This window comes from Cetorhinus maximus, chromosome 29 (assembly GCF_964194155.1).
Source record: "Cetorhinus maximus chromosome 29, sCetMax3.hap1.1, whole genome shotgun sequence".
Classification (NCBI taxonomy): Eukaryota; Metazoa; Chordata; class Chondrichthyes; order Lamniformes; family Cetorhinidae; genus Cetorhinus; species Cetorhinus maximus.
Window position 1 is genome coordinate 4,114,808 of NC_135907.1, and position 19,378 is coordinate 4,134,185.

Genomic DNA, 19,378 nt, shown 5'->3' on the forward strand with positions numbered 1-19,378 from the left:
CATTTGTTTAGCGTCTCTCGCGGCTTCAGAACGCCCCCAAAGCACTTTGCAGCCAGTGAAGTGCTGTCACCGTTGCAATGCAGAAAACCACAAGATTGTGCACAGCAAGCTCCCACAAAGGTAATGTGAGGTCAGTTTATACTGATATTGTCCCAGATACCTGGAAACTCTTTCGAGTTACCAACAGTCGCAGATTGCAACTCGTTCGAGTACAATCACAGTTCTTGGTTTCCGGGAGTGGGACATGAACCCACAACCCTCTGATTCAAAGGCAAGGGTGCTATGAGCTGAGATGATCGCCCCCTCTCTCTTTTCAAACTGATTTTTTTTACTTTGGGGCTTCAGTTTAACATCACATCCATAAGAGGGCACCTGCGACAGTGCAGTAAGCCCTCAGTATTGCACTGGAGTGTCAGCCTGCATCTTGTGCTTTTCAGTCTCTGGAATGGGGCTCAAGCCCACACACAACCTTCTGTCTCAGAGGTAAGGGTGCTACCCCGGCGAGCCACTGCAGGGTAGCCAATCCTCCAAAAAAAACTAAACATTAATCTCTAGGAAACTGCTACAAGGCACACTGCAAAAAAAAAAATCATTGGGGCATAAAATATATTAAGCAGTTATAAAGATGCTGGAGATAGGAACAAAGTCAACCAGTGTTTGGACTCCAAGTGGGGGGGAGTAAAACAGAAAAAATGGCTTTGCGGTTTGTCAGCTTCTCCCATTCACTCAAACTTGGTGCTATCCCACTGCCTGCGTTTCCTGATCTATCATCACGGCTTTACCTTATAAAAAAAATCTTTTCTGGTAAGAATCAATGTTGCTCTTGACGCGCTATTAAACATTACACCAGGCTGAAGCTCGGTGAGCAGTGTTACCGAAACATAACATGAAACAACTGGAGAACTCTTCCCCATCCATTTTTGCACTTGATCTCCACATTAAACGGCACCCAGGTCCACGGCGTTGTAAATTGCAACGTCAACCAGAGAGTATTTCACACAAAACGCCAGTCAGTGAGGTGAAGTTATAACTTTTATACCAAATCCAGTGTGTTGGTTGTTTAATAAAAATAGAAAGTGCTGGAAATACTCAGCAGGTCTGGCAGCATCGGTGGAGAGAGAAACAGCATTAGCACTGGGTTGGACATGATTTCTTCAAAATGAGTCATATTCGACTTAAAACGTTAACTCAGTTTCTCTCTCCACAGATGCTGCTGCTGAATATTTCCAGCACTTTCTGTTTTTATTTGAGTTCCAGCATGTGCAGTATTTTACTTTTATGTTGGCTCTTTAACATCACTTTATATTTCCAACGTTCCAAATTACAGGAATGTTTCTCTCTCCCCCTTTTCCTTCACAATATCTAATTCCGGATGATGTGCATCATCATTTCTGCATTGATATGTCCAAATGAATGACAGGGAGCTAGCGTGCACAAAATGTGGAATAGGCAATTTAGACATCAAAGCCATCCATACACAGCCTCCTCTGGTGCACCTTCCCTGCCTATGTTTAAACCGTGTTGATGTAAAACATGTACCCTAAGGACAGTCCTTTGATCGAGGTCTGGGGGCAGCCCAAAGAGTTCACTGGTCTTTCAGCTTTTCAGAGCCAAAAGAGCCCAATGCTTAAATGCAAATGGAACGCAAATGATGAAGTATTTTCTTCAGCTAAATCAAATCCCAGGTTCAAATCTGCCTGCTATAAGGGTATATAGACCCACAGCCCATTTGGTGTTGTAGAGGCACACCTAATGCTATAAAGATTGCCTTCCACAACCTCAGAACATCCCAAAGTGCACTATAGTCTATTAGGTGTTTTTGAAGTGTAGTCAATTAGGTGTTTTTGCAGTGTATTCACTGCTGTAGTGCAGGAAATACAGCAGCCAACATGCAATAGAGGTAAAAGATGCCATGGCACAGCAACAAGGTTTTTTTTTTCTTTATTCTTTCATAGTATGCGGGTGTCACTGGCAAGGCCAGCATTTGTTGCCCATCCCTAATTGCCTTTGAACTGAGTGGCTTGCTGACTCATTTAGGAGTCGACTACATTGCTGTGGGTCTAGAGTCATATTTAGACTAGGCCAGGTAAAGGGCATTTTTTTTTTCAACTAGAATGAAACTTTGTCAAAAGAATATTGATGCAAACATTGACATGATATGATTTATTAAACAGCTTTTTCCACACATCCTTTGTATGGTAGTTAGCATTCTCCAGCAACCTTTGCCCACCTAATAATCTTGGGTTTGTCTTCTGTGAGTTATCTATCAAATGTTTATCCAGAGTTTCATATTGATACCAAGCACCATCACCTCTCTGCCAGATGAGTTCCCAGAACAATTGATGATAATCATCATGGTCACCGTTACCGATTCAAATTCCACCAGCTGCTGTGGTGGGATTTGAACCCGTGCCCCCAGAGCATTAGCCTGGGCCTCTGGATTACTAGCCCAGTGACATTATCACTTCGCCACCATCTCCCCATAGATAACCAGATTTTCTTTTTTATGATGTTGATTGAAGGATAAATATTGACTAAGGCACCAAGGCAAACTCTCCTTCAAATAGTGCCATGGCATCTTTTACCTCTATCTGAAACGCAAGATAGGGTCTCGCTTAATGTCTCATCCAGAAAGGAACATCTTCAAATGTGCAGCAGTCCCTCAGTACTGCACTGGAGTGTACCTGGATTAAATGCTAAAGTCTCTTGACTGTGAGAGGAGACCAATTTTTTAAAAAAGTGACAACTATCCAACACCAATTCTTGCAGTTAAAACAGGCACTCAGGTATTTATTTAACCTTGAGTACTAGCTATACGCAACTTGGGAAAGATTTAGTGCTGTTACTAGGCGGAAATAGTGAGGAAATGATTCATTATGAAACATGCGACTTCCCTCATCCCAAAGGAAGCTCAATACTCAAACAAAACGTCAGGGTTTAATGGATTAGTATCACGCTGGCATAGCTGAATTTTTTTTGCGTGTAATTCTATATAACCTGACCCATAGCAAACAGCAAGAGAGCATTACATGTAGTTTTTCATTAATGAGAAATTTGTAGTAATCATAGCAAGGCTCTAGGTATGTCAGGATATTAAATAAGAGGACTACTTTGCAAAACTCCAATTTCAAGACACTCTCATACATCTTGCTTTTATTATTCAACAATGCAGCTAATCAACAGAGAATCAATGACTTACTGCTGTTCAGTTGTTCAGTTTCAAAGCCTTGCGGCTGACATGGAGGTATCAGCAGGGTCAGATGTGAGGCAAGCACAACAAGATGTGACGGTCACAAAGGAGAAGCTTATTTCACTTCCGTCAGGGCAATAACCATGTTTACAGAGAGCAGGTACAAAGTTTGCCCAATAGCTTGAAATAATGGAAAGTACAGATCAGGTCAAAGTAAGCAATGCAGCTTGCATGATGAACAGTAGGCTAAGGATGCCAATACTAAATTCTCAAGCTTGCAATTAGAATAAGAGAATAGGTATCATCTCCACACCAACACAATAATGGATTCCTAGATTCAGGTTTAATTCGTGCCTTTAAAAAAGTGGCTGGATTAACGTGTGTTGAGAAAGGGAATTGAAAGTTAGAGGTATCATTAACGATACTGCTCAATATTTCAGGAGGATTTCGGGAAAATAAATGTGCATTTATCTACAGGTGGTGGTAAGGTTAAGGTGGAGCTCACATCGGAACATCCATCATTCAGGAACGGTAAGCCGAGGTGGGCCACATGGCCTTCCTCACTTGACTTTCTGTTTTTGTGTAACTGTTCAAGCTCCTGTATGAGGTACATGAATTGTAGTAAAAGATTTCACACATACCACAATACCCAGACATATAGAGTAGAAAATGAAGAGTGGTGCAATGCATTGAAGAATTCTGCAGTTTGAAGAACAATCGAGCTTAGCAAAACATTAGATGCCATAGAAGCAAAAGGTCCCTAACCAAAAGATCTCTCAAGGCGCCTCAGCATTACTCACTAGTCCCAGTATCTTCCTAAAAGAAGCTAGTGTGACTGAAGCACCGTCCTCTTAAGTAGGGTAATCTGGTGATATCCGAGCATGGAATATCACAATCAGCTTCCATCAACATTGCATCCCTGTTTGTAAAGAGATCTAGGGTTATTGGTCATTCAGTTCCAACAATAAGGCCACATTATTCAGCGGGTAATGAAGGCCTGGAGACCAGGCTTTCTGTGATTCACCGCTCCCCCCCTGGTTTTCCCGTCCTTTTTCTTCTCTGTGATTTTGAGGTCTTGCCTTTCAGGGGTTTTTTGACCTGATCGTGAGAACCTTTCCACTTCTTTCCCTTCTGGTTTTTCACACTTGATGAGTGCAGGGCAGAGGTCAGCGAAGAGATTCTGGAAAACAAAGAGGGACAGAAGCTTCAGAGTCCAAGATGTGGTCGGGAGGCCTCAATCTATTAATTGGGAGCTTGAAATACACTCTGCTGATTGTAATTCAAAACATCAACTCTCTCTATGTGATGTCCTCAGTGTCCAAGGCTTGCTAATTAAGGCTCAATGGTGTCATGATATCATTATGGGGCAAGGAGAAGAGGCAAGCCCCAAGAACTACCTCAGCCAATACAGAAACCGGCAATGCCAGTGCTATTCACCACTTTCAACCGTCTGAGCTCACCAACCCTATAAAAATCAACTAGTTCCAATTGTCTGACAATTCAATTGCCACTTGCCTGTTATGCACTTTGCTTAATTCAAATTGCAAAATAAAGTAACTTTTTTAAAAAAAAACACAATAAAGTATAGGGGATCATATGGTAATATATTTCTGCACTGAAATCCTAAAAGGGGAAGCAAAGGACAATAAAAGCAGAAAATGCTAGAAACACTCAGATCAGGCAGCGTCTGCAGAGTGAAACATCCGGCCGATGATCGTTTGTCAGAACTCAGCTGAGTAGTTGCAGAATTTTCTGCTTTGCTCGTTTCAGATTTTCAGCGCTCGCAGTATTTTGCTTTTGAAACAGGAGATACCTTCTCACTCAAATTATTAACTTTACTCATTGTTAATGGCTTAAGGGGAGATTTATTAGAGGTGGCCAAAATCATGAAGGGTTTTGATGGAGTAAATAAGGAGAAACAGTTCCCATTGGCAGGAGGGTGGGTAGCCTGAAAACATAGATTTAAGGTGACCAAAGGTGACATGAGAAAACATTTTTTTTTTACAGAGCGAGCGGTTAAGATTTGGAATAACTGCCTGAGAACGTGGTGGAGGCAGATTCAATCACGGCTTTCAAAAGGGAATTGGAGCAGCATAAAAAAAATTGCAGGATTACAGACAAAGGGAGGTGCCTTGGGACTATACAAGTTGTTCTTGTAGGGAGCCAGCATGGTCTTGACAGGCCAAATGGCATCCTTCTGTGCTGGAACCAGTCTATCATTCTAAGATTTGTTTACCAAGCTCCAACAACCTAACAAGTAAATACATTTCTCCTAAACTCTTTCCACAATCATTTTAAATTGATGACTCTCCATCACTGATTTCCCATCCTATCTAAAAGCTTCCCAATCCCTTAGCATCATCCTATCTAACGTAATTTAATGACTTTTGAATTCTACACCTCCAGAAATGAACCAGGAGTTCTTGTGGCGCAGTGGCTCCAGGTTCAAGTCCCACCCCAGGACTTGGTGGCCAAGGAAGGTGTGTTCATAACGCAGCCAAACAGGTTGAGTATCAACCTGCAAATCCGTCCAGCATATGGTAGGTGGTAAGAACGGGAGAGATTCCCGGTCAGCCATGAGTTGGAGCCTCCACCATCACTATTCCATAGCTCCAGACTACAACATGCATGGAAAAGTGCAGGTTACCACAGCAACACAAGTGAAATTTAACGCACCACTTCCGGAAATAAACACCTGTTCTTGTTTTCTTGGCATTTTTGCTGGCCTGCAATACTGCTGTTAATTAATAATTCACCTTTACTCCTAGGTTCTTTACTCTCCTATCCACTCAGTTCAGCAGATGTTTCTATGTTTACTACTGAAGTTCATTGCCTCAACATCTGATGAATTTCATTTGCCACCTAACTGCCCAGTCTGCAAGTTTTTGAATGTCTTTTTATACAATGCTGCATTTTTCCAAAATGGTAGCAATTCCCATCTCCCCCAGTTCATCATCCTGCGCTTCTGATAATCTTTGGAGTACCAACTTTTCTTCTACAGGGTTCTAAAGAGTTACCCTATCAGTTGCTCCATATCCTCCACTGGGACAACTATGTTCACACATCCACCAGCATTTATGGGGCGGGGGGATGAAGAGAATGAAATATTGATTGTCAAACCTTGACCCTCTATAATTAGACTCCCTCCTCTTCCCAAAGTAGTTTACCTTTCTAAATTTTCTTTTTTATTTGCTTATTAAAGCACTAACACTTTTATATTATCTAAAGTCTTTTTGCATCTCTCTTTTTTGCCCTTCTCATCGCCTTTCTCACTGACCCAATGAAGCTTTCAATAATTCTCAATATTTTTTAACGTGTTCCCCCTTTAAAGTTTCAATTCTGTTTTCACCTTTCCTATCTCTACGGGGAGGGGCATATTGAGTTTGTACTCTCTGATATTTGAAGATTTGCGTTTGCCAAGTTGGTTGTTTGCTACCTTTTCTGATGGGCTAACTTGGGCCAGGTCTCATCTAATCTGGTTGAACTGTGCCTTTTTTTTCCCACTTTAGCATCCTCAACTGTGACTCAGTCTGGCCACATCTCTCCTCCGCTAAAAGGTTTCCCGCCTGGTCACATCCTCAAATATTTCGCCTACCTTGCAGACATTATGGGTTCAGCTGCTTTCCTTGGTACAGGGTTGTCTCTTTTCACGGGCAACTCCTCGTCCACATTTTCCTTCTTCACAGTCTGCTCTTCCTCAATGTCTTCGGGCTTCAAAAGTAAACAACAAAAAAATCCACTTATCCCTACTTGGTGACATGAGGACAAAATCACACTTGCAGGCGCCAACTTTAACACTCAGTTGCTGGTCGCAGTAAGAGTTGAATCGTAATCTCCAACATCCAGTTTAAAGTCTTCAATTTTGATGCTTTAGGAGCACAGGAGCCAAACTGCTTTCTACATCAGCTCCATTTCAGAAGATAACTGAAGCAGGATAAAGTGCAGCTCCATTAGGAGATGTAGGACAGGCGACCAAAAGCTGACTCAAAGAGCAGCGTCTTAAAGGAGGAGAGGCAAGTCCTAAGCTCTGGAATCCCGTCCCTAAACCTCTCAGTGTTTCCACCTCACTCTGCTCTTTTAAGACACTTCTTAAAACCTACCTCTTTTGACCACCTGCCCTATTAACTCCTTACACACCTTGGTGTCAGATTTTCGGTGTCAAATGTCGTTTGATAATGTTCCTGTGAAGTGCTTTGGGTCATTTTACCATGTTTAAGGCACTACGTGAATGCACGATGTTGCTGTAAAAGCAGAGTAGTTAAATCAAAGTTCCTACCGTATATTCAATTATACATTCAGTATATTTCTCCTTCACATCTGAAAGAAAAAAAGAGCCTGTGCTTACGCAGCACTTTGAAGTGTTGTCACTGTTGTAATATAGGGAAACGCAATGACCAATTTGTGCACAGTAAGATCCCGCAAAAAAGTAATGAGATAAACGGACAATCGATTTCAGTGAAATTGGCCGAGAGGTAAGTGCTGGTGGCCAGGACACTGGGGAGAACTCATCTACTCTTTTCCAAAATAGTGCCATGGCAATTTTTATAATCCATCTAAGAGGGAAACCATTGCCTTGGATTTAACGTCCGAAAAGGCAGCACCCACAGTGCTTCTTTGCACCACGCTGAAGCTTAAAATTTAAAATACAAGAGTGAAGTCTTTGTCTCCAGCGGGTCACCACTAAGTAAGATCTTATTCTGGTGGCATCATTGACAGCGAGATGTCCCAAACAACTGCAGGTTTTTGAACTGGGAGTTGCAACTTCCATCCAGGGGTGAACAAAAGCCAAGCATTCAAACTGGCTGAATACCAGCGAACTGGTTTCCCTCTCAGATGGATTAAAAAACACTGACAGAACTATTTTGAAGAACAGCAGATTAGTTCTTCCCAGGGTCCTGCCCACCAGCACTTGCCTCTCAACCAATATCACTGAAATCGATTATCTATTTATCTCATTGCTTCTTGTGGGATCTTACTGTGCACAAATTGGTCATTCCCTATATTACAACAGTGACAACACTTCAGAAGTGGCTGCAGGACACTTTGGAGTGCCATGAAAAGTGCTGCATAAATGCAAAGGAGAAATTTTCTGCATGTGTAATTGAATATACAGTCGGAACTTTGATCCCCAGGATCATGGGGAACCTAGTTTCCCCCTTCTTCAGGGCAACACCTTCGCCAATCAGAGTTGGCTTGCCAACCAATCAGCACTCTTCTCTCCTGTAATATAAATTGTTGTACTGACTGGGTGCCCTGCTTATATTTCCTGATTACTCTGAATAATTTGTCAGAGCAGTCTAAATAGAAAGCACTCCCCCCACCCCATAATGTATTTTCAATTACATTGTTAAGGTGAAGAGAAACAGGTGATGGGTATTAATTGTCTTTGAGCACTTATAAATAGAGGATAACGGGGACACTGGGTTCAGCGGGAGGAGAGCTGAGACTGAACAGGTCAATAAACTCTCTCAATAAAGAAAACCTCTCGTGTCTTGATCTCAGCTTCATTGGTTTGGATCCTATTAGCACATGCCACCCAACCCCCTCAAACTAGTGCAACAGCGGAATGGAACAATGGCCTACCAAGCTTCTGCCTGTGGAGGCACTCAATGGATGGCCCGTAGTGGAAGAATTAAAACAGGACTGCAGTCGGAAATAATGCAGTTCAGTCAGCACCTGTAAAGACAGGTTATGATGTTTCGGCCAAGTGCTCTTCAACAAACTGAATATAATTTTGGCACTATTTTTAAATAGTTAGCAATTTCTTTTAGGTGACATACTCCACAGCTTAGTGACATTTTTGCCTACACCTATCTAATACAACTACATCAATTACTAAAAGTTGTGTTACAGGTTAGCAAGGCCATAAAAAAGCAAACCATGCTCTAGGCTTTATGTCGAGAGGGATAGATTTGAAAAGTAGGGAAGTTATGCTCAACCTGCATTAAACTTTTGTTAGACCACGCTTATAGAGTACTTTGTGCAGTTCTGGTCACCATATTATAAAAAAGAATATAGAGGCACTGGGGAGGGTGCAGAGAAGATTTACAAGGATGATACCAGAAACAGGTGGGTGCACGTATCAGGAAAGGACTGACAGGCTGGGTCTCCTCTCACCTGAGAATAAAAAAGGTGGGGGGGTGACTGAATAGAGGTCTTTAAAATAACGAATAACTTTGATAAGAATGGATGCAGAGAATGTTTCCTCTTGTGGGGAAGAGCATAACTAGAGGACACCAATATAAGATAGTCACTAAGAAGCCTAATAAGGAATTCAGAAGAAGCTTCTTTAGCCAAAGAGTGACGAGAATGTGGAACTCACTGCCACAGGGAATGGATGAAGCAAATAGTATCGATGCATTTAAGGGGAAGCTAGATAAACATATAAGGGAGAAGGGAATAGATGATTAAGATGGTAGATTTAGATGAGGAGAGATGGGAGAAGGCTTGAGTGGAGCATAAACATTGGTATGAACTGAGCTGTTTCTGTGTCATGTATCCTATGTAATCAATCCTATGTACGTGGTTCTATCCTTCAGCTTCAACCATTTACTCACCTGGTTTGCACCAAGGTTGAACAAATTGGCAGCAGTCAAATCTAAACTGCTGACCGTGGTCACGGTAACGGTGTGGTTTGGATGGTCATACTGAATGGACTCCATCTTGGATGTTGCCAGTTGATCCAACTCATCAGCTTCCTCTGTAAGTGAACAGGAAACAATGCAATCATCCTGAAGCATGCACATTCCAAGCCAGAGGCAGGCTCATATCAGCTAGATTCAAGATAGGCAGCTGAGCTGTACAAAGGTACTTAACTGGCTGTAAATCCTAAGGTCGTGAAAAGGCACTATAATGGTGATAACTTATATTTACTTAGCGCCCTTAACGTAGTAAAATGACCCAAAAGGCTTCACAGCAGTGTAATCAAACACAATTTAAGACCGAGACACGAGATATTAGAACAGGTGACATGCAGGAGATTTTAAAGGGCATTTTAAAAGAGGCGAGAGATGTAAATAGGTTCAGAGGTTTCGGGAGGAAATTCTAGAGCTGAACGCAGATATAAATGCAAGTTCTTTTCTTTCTTGTACAAATATCAGAGGCTGTATTTCTCTCTCCGATGGGTGTCAGAGACACAAAGCGTAATACTCCTGATTCATTTCCCAATGAAACCAAAATTCACAGCGTGGAATGGCTATGCTTCCAATGTCAATGTGAGTGGCGCTGACCAGGAGGCCCCAGGTTTGAGCCCCTGTCTGTGTTAGTAAGATGCCAGCCATGCGTCAATAGAAGCGCTCTCGCCTTTGGGTCAGAGGGTTGCTGCTTCAAGTCCCAGTCCAGAGGCTTTATCACAAAATCTAGGCTGCTATCCTGTGCAGTACTGAGGGAGTGCTGAACCATCGGAGGTGCCATCACCCCTCTCAGTTGGATAATTATAGATCCCTTGGCACTATTCGGAGAAGAGTAACAAAGTTCTCCTAGGTGACCTGGCCAATATTTATCCCATAATCAACATCACTAAAACAGATTATCTGGCTATTATTACTTTGCAATGTGTGGAATCTTGCTGTGCACAAATGGGCTGCTCTGTTTCCTACATCATAAAAGTGGCTGTGCTTCAAAAATGCTTAAATTGGCTGTAAAGTGTTTCGACTGTCCACAGGACGTGAAAGATATATAAATGCAAGTCTTTCACGTCAGCTGATCTCAGTCAGAGTGGCAAATTGGGAGCTGCAGTTGGCCTGAGTGTCCAAACTATGGAGGAGTAAATCAGCTACACTCTGCTCCAATGCCAGCATTTGCAGGGGGTGGGGGGTATGTGTGTGTGTGTGCGCCTGTGTGGTACATATGTCAGCATGGATCTGGGTCAGTTGAGGGCAGAATTGAACTCCACTAAGATGACCGTTACATCAGAATACCCATTGACATTTTCCAGGCTCATCCAGCTAGATTGGAGCAGATATTGAAGGCACTGCCATGGATGGAGCAATCCAGTGAGAGGCACTGACTCCAGAGGCTGAGAGGAAATTGGTGGTGGGGGTGGTAGTGGTGTTGGGAGGGGGGAGCAGGGGGAGCTTTAACTCTCTTTCCAAAGGAGACGGATCAAGATCTCCTTCCAAAACGTTATGGAGATAGAGAAATCAGGGGACAGGAGGTGCATTTACAGACCCAACAGGCATAATATTGGAAGGAAAGCAGGGCTTGTAGAACCATACTCCCATCAAGACTCAGGAGAAAAATAGAGAAGCTTTTGAGGAGGCTTTCATTGTTCCAGTCTGATCCATGCTCCAGTGATGAGCCATAATGGTCAGGCCACAGCATGTGGATGTTGGAGTCGCATAACTGTGGTTAAAGGATTGCTGGTATTGAGAGCTTTTTAAAACCAAAACCTGAGGAAAAATTGTCCCTTGACTGCGCAACTCAACAAGAAATGAGAAGTTGAAACTTGCAGCCAGCTCAGTCACACTAGAAGATAAAAGTTACCTAAAGCTTCTTGTCTTTCCTTGAACATCTTCACATATTCTTTATGTCTCTGCAAGTGAGGAAAGAGTACAGGTTATGAAATATTACTGCATAGTTGCATTGTGCACCCCCAATTTTCAGCATTTCACCATTGGAGGCCATGCCTTCAGCGACCAAGTCAGCATGCTCTAGAACTCCTTCCCCCCCAGCACAATTTCTTGTCCATGCTGCCATTCTTGCTGAATGGGAGACCAGAACTCAGGATCATAAAGATTGTCATTAATAAATCTAATAGGAAATTCAGAAAGAACTCTTTTACCCGGAATGTGGCTAGAACGTGGAACTCACTACCACTACTCCAAGGAGGAGGTGAGGCGACACAAGGAGGAAGGAATAGAAGGATGGAGTTAGATGATAGGTGGGAGGAGGCTCATGTGGAGCCTAAGCATCAGGGTGTGGACCTCTTGAGCCGAATAGCCTGTTTCTGCACTGTAAACGTGTTTGACTTCTCTGCCTCTCTCTCCTCCTCCTCCTCAAGACACTCTTTAAAACCTACCTCAGTGACCAAACTGTTGGACAGCTGTCATTATATATATCCATATGTGGCTCAGTGAAAAACTTTATTTAAACAACCACTCCTGTCAAACACCTCATGACGTTTTACTGGGTTAAAGGTACTAGTTCCGATTGCAGAACATCTTTGTTAGCTAAATATCTTTATAATGAATGTCAAAAAGATACAGGAAAAGCTAGCTCAGTGCTTTAGGGTGACAATGTAATGCACACCAGGAATGTTCCACATTAAAACCCAGTCTGGGTTTACTTACCTGGGTACATGGCAACTGGACTCAGTATCCCTAGGGTAAGAAGGGGCGATAAAGCAGCTAGGGTTGCTGCTCCCAATCCCTTTCCAATGATCCCTAATGGAAAATGCCTGTATGTTGATGCTGACTGGAGACAGGGCTGGCTAGGATCAACCCTGTAGTCAAATAGTTCATTGACCCTCACATTCAGGGTGTATGCAATGAAGAATGATCACTAAAGAAAAGGCTCATCTTCAGGCAAGAGGAGGAGAAAATTGGGCAAAAGAAAGTTTAAATGCTATTAATTTCTGTTGATAATAAAGACATCTTCACATGAAGGCAGGAGCTTATGGGCTGTGGCAGTCCTTCATTTCCTTGCCCACATTGGAATTCTCGACTGAGCGTGTATGGAGGCTGTAGAGTGGATTACGACAAAGCTTGATATACCCTGGGGCTAATCTGTCCTTTCTTTGTGTGCCCCATCACCACTCCTTTTGCCTTACATCATCTCCTCTTTGGTCCTGTCCTCCAGTCCTTTCCCTTTGTTATCCTCCCAGCCCCGAGAACCCCCTCACCATTCTATTTCCTTGGCTCTACTAAATCTCTAACTTCTTGCAGTTCTACATGACAACAGTGATTACACTTCTCTGGTGTAAAGAGTGTTTAGGAGGCCCAAGATCGTTGCAAGTTATCCAATATTGCAGCAAAAGGGTCCATTTTGTAATGCTGGCTGCAGAATCTTTCCAGGTTATCATTTGTCAAGTCTTTTAACTGTGGCACAGAGAAATATATTTGCATCTTGTGTAAATGCAACATTTGTCCGTGAAACTGCTGCATCCTTTTGTGTCTGTTTAGTGAACAAAATGCAAGGTTTCTTTCTGACAGGTCATCAGACTGAAACATTAACTTTGTTCCTGTCTCCACAGATGCTGAGTATTTCCAGCATGTTCTGTTTCCACTTCAGATCTCCAGCATTCACAGTATTTTACTTTTGATGCGATCATGTGGTGTCCACGAGTGCACTTTCCCAGTGGGGATAAGGAAGTGGTCGTTATGGATGTTCTCTCCCAACCCCTAAAGCAAACCCAAATGTACCAGATAAGGCTCAACTTGCCCTGATTCAACTTCCCTACTCTGCTACAGTGCAGACGGACTAACTCAGCACAGAGCAGGGACTGAACCTAGCTCTGTCATGGTCGGAGTTAATTTACTAACAGCTGCGAAATGAGCACAAAAATATATTTCTATTGGCAGCAACAGCACTATTCTGCTGCCAATAATTCACACCAGGGCCTTAGAAACCTATTACACATCACATCCTATCTAAAGGGAAGCCAAACTTAAATTATTCATGCGCGTTAAATATGTATCGTCCACATTCTAAAGATTATTCTGTTTTAATGGCCATTCTGCTAATTTTCTTCATTAGGGAGTCAGTGGTTAGGTGTGGCATCATTCATATTGTCAGGAAGCCTTCATTAATAATTAAGTTTTATAAAATTAAATTCTACCCTATCTTTATGCCACAGTGAAGAATAATCACTTCCAAAGTGACATGCAATATAAATGTGACACCATTTGTTTTTCATTCCCATAGCTGTTGAATCTGTCTTCTTGGGCAGTCCCTCGGGTTTGAGGATGTCTTACTTCCTCTCCGGTTCGATGGGGCCCCCCGAGATGGTTGATAAGTCCAGTGCGCGATCTGGAGACCCTGCCACATATGCGGCAAGTGGTGCCTGCACATTTGGGTAGACGGGATATTTGGAGGTTTGCGCACTCCCTCCGCTGCCTCAACTTCGCCTCTGGGCGTTCCTGACGAAGTCTCCCAATGTGTTCGGTCACGAGCGAGGGACTCCCACGAATGGGCGGGTGTGTTTGATCTCTTCAGGGATGCTTTGAGGACATCCCTAAGGCAGTCCCCCTGGGAGTCTACTGCCGCGACACAGTTCCGAGTAGAGCAGTTGCTTCGGTAGTCTGGTGTCAGGCATATGACCGATGTGCCCTCCCAGCAGAGGTGGTTTTCAGTGATTAGCACCACGATGCTGGCCAAGTTGTTTTGGGGGAGGATGCTACTGTTGAATCTGTAATTTCTAATGGAAGAACAACCTTGGAGCAAGCTTTTGGTCATCGACCCCATTGTCTCTTTGTGTGGTACGGTATCAAATTTTGCTTCTGAGAAGTGTCTTGGGATGTTTTAGTATGTTAAAGTGCCAGATAAATACAATTTGTTGTTATTTCCTCTTTTAGAGCAAACATGCCTGCCAACAGATCCTTTTCAATCACCATTCTCACCTGCTCTTTCACTCGCCTTTGTTCCTCCTTCAGTTTCACTTTAATTTCTTCCAAAGCCTTTTTCCTCCTCTCCACCTTTCGCTTGTGAAAACCAGTCAGAAATTCCCTTCAAAAGAAATAAACAAAATAACTGCAAGATCTTTTTATAAAATCATGCGATGATACAGTTCACAAGGAGGCCATTCAGCCCATCAATCCTGTGCATGGAACCCTATCAATATGTCCCTCAGTTCCTTTCTCCATCATGTGTTTATCTAGTTTCCCCTTCAATGCATCTAGGTGAATAGTCCTTGTGATAGTGAGTTCCACATTCTCGCTGATCTTTGGTAAAGAACTTTCTCATAAACATTCCTCACTCGATCCCTCTAAACTCCCCCTCCTGCATTCACTGCCCCTAAATCTGACCCCAGCTCCACTCACAGCCCCCAAACACCACCACCTACCCGCTCCCCAGCCACCCCCGCGCCTTGCAATGAGTGCAGCAGACATCCCTTCCCTATGTTCCACCCCCAACGTACACATCTCCCCAGACCCCCAACTTTCCCACCCCCACATCACACCACTGCCCCCACACACCCCATCCCACTCTCCCTCCATACACACAGCGCCCCATCTCCCCCCCATTCCCACGCCCCCATCCCCCCATCTCCCATATCCCTCACCACACCCCCCCATCGCCCCCACACCCCCCCATCGCCCCCACACCCCCCCATCGCCCCCACACCCCCCCAATCTCCCCCCATTCCCCCCCAATCTCCCCCACACACCCCCCCAATCTCCCCCACACACCCCCCCAATCTCCCCCACACACCCCCCCCAATCTCCCCCACACACCCCCCCCAATCTCCCCCACACACCCCCCCCAATCTCCCCCACACACCCCCCCCAATCTCCCCCACACACCCCCCCCAATCTCCCCCACACACCCCCCCCAATCTCCCCCACACACCCCCCCAATCTCCCCCACACACCCCCACAATCTCCCCCACCACCCCCAATCTCCCCCACCCCACCCCCCCATCTCCCCTCAAATCTCCCCCCATCCCCAATCTCCCCCTCCCCCACCCCCCCCAATCTCCCCCACCTCCCCCAATCTCCCCCCTCCAATCTCCCCCACCCCCCCAATGTCCCCCACCACCCCCCCCAATCACCCCCCACTCCCCCCAATCACCCCCCACCCCCCCAATCTCCCCCACCCCCCCAATCTCCCCCCCCAATCTCCCCCAACCCCCACCCCCACTCTCCCCCACCCCCCACCCCCACTCTCCCCCACCCCCCACCCCCACTCTCCCCCACCCCCCACCCCCACTCTCCCCCACCCCCCACCCCCACTCTCCCCCACCCCCCACCCCCACTCTCCCCCACCCCCCACCCCCACTCTCCCCCACCCCCACTCTCCCCCACTCTCCCCCACCCCCACTCTCCCCCACCCCCCACCCCCACTCTCCCCCACCCCCCACCCCCACTCTCCCCCACCCCCCACCCCCACTCTCCCCCACCCCCCACCCCCACTCTCCCCCACCCCCCACCCCCACTCTCCCCCACCCCCCACCCCCACTCTCCCCCACCCCCCACCCCCACTCTCCCCCACCCCCCACCCCCACTCTCCCCCACCCCCCACCCCCACTCTCCCCCACCACCCCCCCAAATCACCCCCCCCAATCTTCCCCCCCCCAAATCACCCCCCCCAATCTCCCCTCAAATCTCCCCCTATCCCCAATCTCCCCCCGCCCCGCTCCCCGGTTACTGATGCCCGGATTGAGGTCCCCCCCCCGGGTCTTTACCTCCGATCCTCCTCGCTGAAGACCAGGACGGCCCGCTCCCGGCCGGAGCTCCCCCGGCGGCCGGACTTTCCCCCTCGCTTCCCCGCGACATGTTTTTTCTTCATTTTTCTCCCGGCGGCCACGCGCGCGTTGCTATCGGCAACTTACAACTTCCGGTCCCGCCCCTTCCCAACTTCCGGTCCCGCCCCCTCACCGCGGAGACGGAGACCGAGACAGAGACCCGACTGTCGCGCGGCCGCTGGTCACTCTCAGTCTGAGAGTCACTCACTGCCTGAGGGTCAATCACTCTCTGTCTGAGGGTCACTCACACTCTGAGGGTCACTCACTGCCTGAGGGTCAATCACTCTCCGTCTGAGGGTCACTCACTGTCTGAGGGTCACTCACACTCTGAGGGTCACTCACTGTCTGAGGGTCACACGCTCTGTCTGAGGGTCACTCACGCTCTGTCTGAGGGTCACTCATGCTCTGTCTGAGGGTCACTCACTGTCTGTCTGAGAGTCACTCACTCTCTGCCTGAGGGTCACTCACTGCCTGAGAGTCACTCTCTGTCTGAGGGTCACTCTCTGTCTGAGGGTCACTCTCTTTGTCTGGGGGTCACTCTCTTTGTCTGGGGGTCACTCTCTTTGTCTGAGGATCACTCTCTTTGTCCGAGGTTCACTCTCTGTCTGAGGGTCACTCTCTGTCTGAGGGTCACTCTCTTTGTCTGGGGGTCACTCTCTTTGTCTGGGGGTCACTCTCTTTGTCTGAGGATCACTCTCTTCGCCTGAGGGTCACTCTCTTTGTCTGATGGTCACTCTCTTTGTCCGAGGATCACTCTCTTTGTCCGAGGTTCACTCTCTGTCTGTGGGTCACTCACTCTCTGTCATAGGGTCACTCTCTGTCTGAGGGTCCCTCTCTGTCTGAGGGTCACTCACTGCCTGAGGGTTACTCACTCTGTCTGAGGGTTACTCACTCTGACTGAGGTTTACTCTGTGGGTCACTCACTGTCTGTGGGTCACTCACTGTCTGAGGGTCACTCACGGTCTAAGCGTCACTCACTGTCCAAGGATCACTCTCTCAATGTCTGAGGGTTACTGTCTGAGGGTCACTCACTCTCTGTCTGAGGTTTAATCTGTCTGAGGTTCATTTTATCTCAGGTTCACTCACTGTCTAAAGGTCACTCTCTCTCTGTCTGAGGGTCACTCTCTGTCTGAGGGTCACTCTCTGTCTGAGGGTCACTCTCTGTCTGAGGGTCATTCTCCGTCCGAAGGTCACTCTCCGTCTGAGGGTCTCTCTCCGTCTGATGGTCGCTCACTGTCTGAGGGTCACTCACTGTCTGAGGGTCACTCACAATCTGAGGGTCACTCACTGTCTGAGGGTCACACACTCACTGTCTGAGGGTCACTCACTCTCTGTCTGAGGGGACACTCACTGTCTGTCTGAGGGAGACTCCCTCTCTCACTGTCTGAGGGTCACTCAGCCTCTGCCTGAGGGTCATTCACTATCTGCCTGAGTGTCACTCACTCTCTGTCTGAGGCTCACTGTCTCAGGGTCACTCACTCTCTGCCTAAGGGTCACTCACTCACTGCCTGAGGTTTACTCTGTCTGAGGGTCACACTCCCTGTTTGAGGTTTATTTTGTCTGAGGGTCACTCATTGTCTAAAGATCACTCTCTCACTGTCTGAGGGTCACTCTCTGTCTAAGGGTCACTCTCTGTCTGAGGGTCACTATCTCACTGTCTGTGGGTTACTCACTGTCTGAGCATCACTCACTCTCTGTCTGAGGGTCACTCACTGTCTGAGGGTCACTCACTGTCTGAGGGTCACTGTCTCTCTCTGCCTGAGGTTTACTCTGTCTGAGGGTCACTCATTGTCTAAAGGTCACTCTCTCACTGTCTGAGGGTCACTCTCTGTCTAAGGGTCACTCTCTGTCTGAGGGTCACTATCTCACTGTCTGTGGGTTACTCACTGTCTGTCTGAGCATCACTCACTCTCTGTCTGAGGGTCACTCACGGTCTAAGGGTCACTCACTGTCCGAGGGTCACTCTCTCACTGTCTGAGTGTCACTGTCTGATGGTTACTCATTCTCTGAGGTTTACTCTGTCTGAGGTTTACTCTTTCTGAGGTTTATTTTTTCTGAGGGTCATTCTCCGTCTGAGGGTCACTCTCCGTCTGAGGGTCATTCTCCCTCTGAGGGTCATTCACTGTCTGAGGGACACTCACTCTCTCTCTGAGGGTCACTCACTCTCTGTCTGTGGTTTACTCTGTCTGAGGTTTACTCTGTCTGAGGGTTACTCACTGTCTGTCTGAGCGTCATTCTCTCTATTTCTGAGGTTCACTCACTGTCTGTCTGAGGGTCATTCACTGTCTGTCTGAGGGTCACTGTCTGTCTGAACGCCACTCACTCTCTGACGGTCACTCACTGTCTGAGGGTCACTCACTGTCTGAGGGTCACTCACTATCTATCTGAGGGTCACTCACTCTCTGCCTGAGGGTCACTCACTCACTGCCTGAGGGTCACTCACTCTCTGTCTGAGGGTCACTCAGTCTCTGTCTGAGGGTCACTCAGTCTCTGTCTGAGGGTCACTCAGTCTCTGCCTGAGGGTCACTCACTCTCTGTCTGAGAGTCACTCTCTGTCTGAGGGTCACTCTGTCTGAGGGTCACTCTCTCCATCTGAGGGCCACTTACTCTCCGTCTTAGGGCCGCTTACTCTCCGTCTTAGGGCCGCTCACTCTCTGTCTTAGGGCCACTCACTCTCTGTCTTAGGGCCACTCACTCTCTGTCTTAGGGCCACTCACTCTCTTTGCGAGGGTCATTCACTCTCTGTCTGAGGGCCACTCACTCAATGTCTGAGGTTCACTCACTCT

The 19,378-nt window shown here is 46.5% G+C and overlaps 1 protein-coding gene across 1 annotated transcript; it reads right to left on the reverse strand.

Annotated features, from left to right (window-relative positions):
• Window positions 1–3,138: 3,138 nt before the first annotated feature.
• nol12 (nucleolar protein 12) lies at window positions 3,139–16,648 on the reverse strand. Its single transcript, XM_078532051.1, has 6 exons — window positions 16,533–16,648; window positions 14,749–14,854; window positions 11,675–11,723; window positions 9,748–9,890; window positions 6,786–6,901; window positions 3,139–4,370 (listed from the first exon to the last, which is right to left on the reverse strand). The coding sequence occupies exons 1-6, from the start codon at window positions 16,634–16,636 to the stop codon at window positions 4,211–4,213; spliced, it is 678 nt and encodes a 225-aa protein (XP_078388177.1). The 5' UTR covers window positions 16,637–16,648; the 3' UTR covers window positions 3,139–4,210.
• Window positions 16,649–19,378: the final 2,730 nt, after the last annotated feature.

Bases quoted from the DNA above. Each gene is read 5' to 3' on its own strand.
- nol12 (XM_078532051.1), bottom strand. From the start codon at position 16,636: ATGAAGAAAAAACATGTCGCGGGGAAGCGAGGGGGAAAGTCCGGCCGC. The intron at 9,891-11,674 runs GTAACTTTTATC...GTTCACTTACAG, and splicing joins GGAAAGACAAGAAGCTTTAG to AGGAAGCTGATGAGTTGGAT. The intron at 6,902-9,747 runs GTGAGTAAATGG...TTACTTTTGAAG, and splicing joins TCAACCTTGGTGCAAACCAG to CCCGAAGACATTGAGGAAGA.